General features: G+C 45.7%; 1 protein-coding gene across 1 annotated transcript in view; it reads left to right on the forward strand.

Annotated features, from left to right (window-relative positions):
* Positions 1–231: 231 nt before the first annotated feature.
* PCCB (propionyl-CoA carboxylase subunit beta) overlaps positions 232–6,787 on the forward strand; it is a 63,143-nt gene continuing 56,587 nt past the window's right edge. Inside the window, exons 1-3 of the mRNA XM_070433468.1 lie at positions 232–449; positions 2,006–2,125; positions 3,646–3,714. Of these exons, the coding sequence (XP_070289569.1) occupies positions 249–449; positions 2,006–2,125; positions 3,646–3,714 (390 nt within the window). The 5' untranslated portion in view covers positions 232–248. The remainder of the gene's footprint in view (positions 450–2,005; positions 2,126–3,645; positions 3,715–6,787) is intronic.

Raw genomic sequence — 6,787 nt, forward strand, 5'->3', positions numbered from 1 at the left:
AAGGGCCAAGGTCATCTTCTGTGTGTGGCCAGGAGGTTAGAGATGAGAGGACCGTTCCCAATTCTCCCGGCGACGCTGTGGGGCGGCCTGGGATCTGGAAAATCTGAGGCCTTCCTCCTACGCACGCTCTGCATTCCAAAGGCTACGTCCCGCCGACGTTGCGCAGGCGCAGACCCCGCTACGCTGACGCTCGGCCACGCACTTGCGTACTCAGGTGTGCTGGTTAGGGGCGCGCCGACGGGACAAATATGGCGGCGGCAATGCGCGTGGCGGCGGCAATGCGCGTGGCGGCGGCTGGAGCAAGGCTCAGCGTCGGGGTGAGCGGCCTCCGGGTCGCAGTCCGCAGCCTGTGCAGCCAGCCCGTCTCCATTAACGAGCGCATAGAGGACAAGCGCCGCGCTGCGCTGATGGGAGGGGGCCAGCGCCGCATTGACGCGCAGCACAAGAGAGTAAGTCCGGAGGGGACCGAGGCCGTCCCGCCCCCGGCGTTCGCGACCTATCACAGCGCGCCGGGCTCCCGGCGCTCGAGGCCTCCCAGCCAATCCGCGCAAAGCTGAGGAGAGGCGGCGGCGAGACTGTTCACCTTGAGAACTTGTTGCCTTTCCCCTGGAGCCCCGATGTGCTTTATCACTTTCTGCTTTCGCTTGGAATGTTTGTTAGGCGGGCCTGGCTCTCCACTCAACAGCTATGAACTTTTGGACAAGTTACTAATCTTTAGGAGTCAATTTATTCTAAACAGGATAGTAATAATTCTCCCCTCGCAATCTTATTGTTAGAGATAGTGAAGCAATGACAGGCACTTCATTTTTAAAAATTATGCTTATTCTTCTCATGCCCCATGAAAGAATGGTTCTTGCTCCATTATGGAAGCAGTAAAATCAAGACAGGTGGCAGGGGAAGTAACATAAGCAAACTCTTACATTAACCTGGGGTGGGGGGTGTGGGTGCTGTGGTGGATGCAGGGAACTTGGGGGACTTAGTCCCCAGAACACCAGCTAAGCCCCTTCAGGATCTCAGGGTCTCCGCGTGCATCGACCTGCTGGGTAGGAAAGGCACACTTCGAAGGTAGGTGGTTTTTCTGGGGGTGTTCATGTTAGTTTATATCTTTGGCTGCAGTGAGCAGCCTAGGCACTGCTGCCCACCCACCGCCCAGGCGTTGATGGAGATATGCTGGGTGGGCCATTTAGCAGCAGGCGAATCTGAGGTCCAGATCAGTAGGTTATCTGGGAGTTCAAACTACACTCGATTACTGCGTCCCTGACATGTGTGAGTCTGGACCGATTTGCTGGATGAATTAAATAACCAACCTGGAAAGTGCAGAAGTGAAATTTTTAGAGGTGAAGGGCACTAAAGCATAACTCGCAAGTGTGGGGGAGGTGACTAGGGTGGAAGCCTGGGAACTTCAGTGAGGAGATTTGAACCAGCCGGGGAGTCTGAATTGAGTGTTGAGTTAGGTGTTGTAAATGCCCATTTGACAAGGGTTGAAAGGTGACAGTTTCTTTCTTTATATATATATATATACTAGAGGCCTGATGCACGAAATTCGTGCAAGAGTAGGCCTTCCTTTCCCTGGCTGCTGGCACCAGCTTCCCTCCAGCCACAGGCACCCTGACCAGTGGCCTGGGCCTCCCTCTGCACGGTGATCATGGGGCGATGGCCAGCCCATTGCACCCGCCTTGGCTGGTGCCAGTGGGTGTCATAACGTGTTCCCGGATGGTGGGTGGGATGGATGTTCCACTGTTTGGCCGTTCGGTTGATTTGCATATTACACTTTTATATAGGATATTTGCCTTCCACAGTTGGTGGCTCCTGGAGCACTATCTACTCTGATTTTCTAACTAGGTGAAGTCTACTGATAACACCTGTCTCTTAGGCAGGTTGATGGAATATAGGCTTTCACATGAGGTGAAGGGGCAAAACCTGTTCTCCTGACCCTCCTATGACACTCCTTGCTTACTGACTTTGTCTATGATGACATCACTGAATGATTTTTGTTGCATTTTAGGGAAAGCTAACGGCTAGAGAGCGGATCAGTCTCTTGCTGGACCCTGACAGTTTTGTTGAGAGCGACATGTTTGTGGAACACAGATGTGCAGATTTCGGAATGGCTGCTGATAAAAATAAGGTATCTGTTCACAATGGTGTTGTGAGCCTCCAAGTTGTACTTTCCTGCTGTGGCCTTGCTGGCCTACCCAATGATTTTCAACCTTTTTCATCTCATGTCACACATAAACTAATTACTAAAATTCTGCGGCATACCAAAAAAATGTTATATTTTTTGCTGATCTGACAAAAAAATAGGTATAATTTTGATTCATTCACACTGGACAGCTATTGTTGTGTTGGCTATTGTCATTTTTTTTTTTGGACAGTTGAAGGCAGTGGTTCTCAACCTGTGGGTCGCGACCCCTTTGGCGGTCGAACAACCCTTTCACAGGGGTCGCCTAAGACCATCCTGCATATCAGATATTTACATTATGATTCGTAACAGTAGCAAAATTACAGTTATGAAGTAGCAACGAAAATAATTTTATGGTTGGGGGTCACAACATGAGGAACTGTATTTAAAGGGCCAGAAGGTTGAGAACCACAGACTCTAAGGGAAAAAAGGTTAGTGCCCCTGACTAAATAGTCAGGTTATGCATTTTGTAAAAATGTTTTCTGTACATCCACTTGACAATGGCTGCACTAGACTAATGAAATTCTTCTGGGACTCAGGATACATTGAAACATTTTCATGCTTTAGGGCCCTAGAATGCAAGAATGCCTCTGGAGAGGCACTACGGTGGCCTCTAGGTCCCCCACTTACCTTTGTCTGCAGATGAAGGAATGTGAGTGGACTGCTAATACCTTGTGCAGTGGGACTCTGGCTCCGTTCCTAAGGCTCTGGTGGTGGGTTCAGAGCTCTCACATGTATAGAATGACAAACTTGGAAGGAAAGGAGAGAAAATCTTCAGGTTGTGTTCTGATCTGATGGCATCAGAGACCCTTAGAGACTGACCACTGGCCTCTCACACACTAAGTTTATGCCTTGGAGTTTTTCTTTTCTTTTTTTCTCTTTGTCTGCCTTGGAGTTTTTGAGATCAGAGTCACTGACACTTCTTCCTTTAGTTGGGTGTTCTCCGTGAGTGTGCAGAGTTCTTTGGTCAGCTTTCTTCAGGTCTGCATATATGGTGCTTGAGACCAAAGATTTGTAAACTTGGCATCAAACCAGCTGGCTCCCTTTGGGCTATTATGGGCCACACAGTGATTGCCAGGATTCCAAGCACAATGATAGGTTTGCCTTTTTAAGGTTTGTGGGTGGGGTGTGGGGTTTATAGAAGTTGCCATGTTTTGTTTTGTTTTTACGTCTTTCCTTCCTGTTAGCCTTTGGTAGTGACAGCCCTTAGAGGGTCTCTTGATAATTCTGCTTTTAGGAAGAAGATGAGGCCTAAGACTACGGCACCCTCCATTTCTGTTAAAGCAGTAGCTTCGTACTAGCTGAGGGGGGGAAGGGATATTCCTTTGTGTTCCTAATTCCTATTGAATTTAAATAATTTGGGGTCGTTTTTTGGGGGGCATCTTTCATTGGGTCATAATTACTATAAATTTATTAAAAGAAACATTTGTGTCTTTTAACGTTTATTTTTTAAATTTTTTTGGTAGTTTCCTGGAGACAGTGTTGTCACTGGCCGTGGCCGAATCAACGGAAGATTGGTTTACGTATTCAGTCAGGTATGTGGTAACTGCAAGAGGTGGGGCTTTCCTCCAGGGCAGAGCCAGGAGCAAAATATGTGACGAGAAAACAGTGTGGGAAATGAGAACTTGCATGTAGTTTGGGGCAGATGAGGGATTTTCTCTTTTTCAGTGCCTATGTACATAGTATTATGCTTTGTGTGTTTCTTAGGGAGACAGATCCCTAGCTCTCTGGGAGAGGACCACAGGTCAGTAATCTTGTAAGTCTAGGCAGGTTGATTGTGTGTCTGGAGGGCAGCTATGTCCTGGGTAGGGTGTGTGGACCTGAGAGACCTTGATGCAGCCTGGGTGGAGGGGACTTGACTCATCACCACGGGCCCCTGCGTTTTTGGCTTTCATGAAAACGTTCAAACAAGTCTTATCAGGCTGAATCAAAACACATACAGTCTCTTCACACTGAGACCATAGGACAGCGATGGCGAACCTATGACACGCGTGTCAGAGGTGACATGCCAACTCATTTTTTTGGTTGATTTTTCTTTGTTAAATGGCACTTAAATATATAAAACAAATATCGGAAATATAAATCTTTGTTTTACTATGGTTACAAATATCAAAAAATTTCTATATGTGACACGGCACCAGAGTTAAGTCAGGGTTTTTCAAAATGCCGACACGCCGAGCTCAAAAGGTTCGCCATCACTGCCATAGGAGAATATAGTGGGAAGAATATGGCCTCCCAAGATGTCCTAATCCCTGAAACCTGTGAATATGTTACCTTACATGGCAAAGGTGAATTAACCTTGTAGACGGAATTAATGTTGCTAATCAGCTGACCTTAAAATAGAGTAGCCTGGGTTATCCAGGTGGGCCCAGTGTAACCATAAGGGTCCTTAAAAGTGGGAGAGGCAGAGAAGGAGGCATAGGAGATGGGAGAAGGCCTTGGTCTGTAGTTACTGGCTTAGAAGAGGGGCTCATGAGCAAAGGAATATGGAAGATCTCTAAAAGCTGGAGAAGACAAAAAACAAACAGATTATTCCCTGGAGCCTCCAGAAAGGAGCATAGCCCTGCTAGCCTTGATTTTAACCTAGTGAGACCCATGTAGGATATTTGTCTATTTATTTATTTATTTATTTATTTATAATTGATTTTAGAGAGAGAGAGACAAACATGGATGTGAGAGAGAGACATCAATCAGTTGCCTCCCGTATGTTCCCTGACCAGGATTGAACCAGCAACCTAGATATCTGACTGGGAATTGAACCCACAACCTTTTGGTGTATGGGACGAGCTCCAACCAACTGAGCCACCAGTGTAGGACTTTTAAATTACAGAACTGTAAGGTAATATATGTTGTTTCAAGCCACTGAATTTTTCTTTTTCTTTCTTTTTTTTTTTTTGAGGAATGGAAGGGAGGAAAAAGCTAAAACAAGGAAGGGTTTAGGATAGAAGAAGCTATAGGAGAAGTCTAGGCGGGGCTGCTTTGGGTTTTTAGAAATGTTATAGGAAAGAAATGAGCCTAGGCTGGGCTGCTTTGGCTCACTGAGAAGTCAAAGAAAAGGGGGTCTTGGAGACAGGTTTGGGGGTTAGCCCTGGACTAGCTGCAGCTGCCTATTGCTCCCCGGTTGTAAGTCTCATGGAGTCCCTTAGAGTTAGTTTAGGGCAGGGGTCCTCAAACTTTTTAAACAGGGGGGCGGGCAGTTCACTGTCCCTCAGACCGTTGGAGGGCTGGACTATAGTTTTTTTAAAAAAAAAAACTATGAACAAATTCCTATGCACACTGCACATATCTTATTTTGAAGTAAAAAAACAAAACAGGAACAAATACAATATTTGTATTTGCATGTGGCCCGTGGGCCGTAGTTTGAGGACCCCTGGTTTAGGGGATGCTCACCTGTGGGGGAAGAAGAGGGGAAAGGGAAAGGTGTGGGTGTACTCCAGAGAGGGAGAGAGAGCTCTGGGACCTTCATTTTGAGGGTTTTTAAAGGCTGGGAATTTAGGGAAGATCTTAGGGAAGGATCTCAATAGAATATTCATCAGCTTTTCCAGGTGTATCCTTTCAGGGTCGTGGTCTCCACTGATTGGTCGGTGCCAGGGCACGGGGTTATTAGTCATCATAGTTGTAGTTGGTCCTGGTGTCTCTCACCTGGTTTTGCTGCTTTTCTTGGCCTGGGGCTGAAATACAACTGAGGCCCAGATGTTATCTGTAGGGAAGGGACCTTCTGTATCTGGCTGTAAATTACTTGGCCAATTTCTGAGTTTCCCTATTCCGCCTGCCAAGGCATTTTCCTAGTGTCTTTCTTATTATCCTGCCTCAATATCTGTAGGCATTTTTTCTGGGGAGCTTCTGTTTTTCCACAGTAACAGCCTCAGTCTCTTACCTGATAATTGGTTGTAGGTGTGTTTTTTGGGGAGGGGAATAGAGGGAAAGGAGGGGCCAGTGCTGGTTCATCGTTTAGTGTTCAGCAAGCATGTCAAACTCGGGGCCTGTGGGCTGCGTGTGGCCCACAACGAATATTTTTGCGGCCCAGCCAACAAAACGGTATGTAAGAAACGTTTTAATAAAAATTTTGCAACTTAATTTTTACAATATCCTGTTATACATAATTATTAATAATGAACTACAACATTCGCTAATGACTGATTACCATTATCGTGTTGCATTCATTTCCCTTACAAGCCTTACGTGCAGGCGCACCATTTCTTTCCACTAATACTAGCAGCGAATATTTTAGCAGCCAATGGCCACGTCATTAGTCTTGTACTGACTTGTTTGGTGTGTGCAACAGGAAATATTTTGCTTTCGGAGAACAAGAAAAACAGGTTTATTTGCATTACGCTTATTAATTTGTGCAGTTATTCAGTGTCTAGTAAGTTAATGTTCAAAAAAATATTAATTTTTATTAAAATGTTCTATTTTATGTTAACGATTACTCATTTATTTCAGCCCTTTGTATTCAGCATGTCTCTATCGAAATACACCTACGTTTCTATGAAAATTGAAGTTTTTGTTTTTTTGCGGCTCACATAAACTTAAACCTTGTTTATTTGGCCCGTGTTAGCCTTTGAATTTGACCCCACATAAACTTAAAACCTTGTTTATTTGGCCCCT

Source organism: Myotis yumanensis, unplaced genomic scaffold (assembly GCF_028538775.1).
Source record: "Myotis yumanensis isolate MYYU_CA2020_CCGP unplaced genomic scaffold, mMyoYum1.0.hap1 SCAF_14, whole genome shotgun sequence".
Classification (NCBI taxonomy): Eukaryota; Metazoa; Chordata; class Mammalia; order Chiroptera; family Vespertilionidae; genus Myotis; species Myotis yumanensis.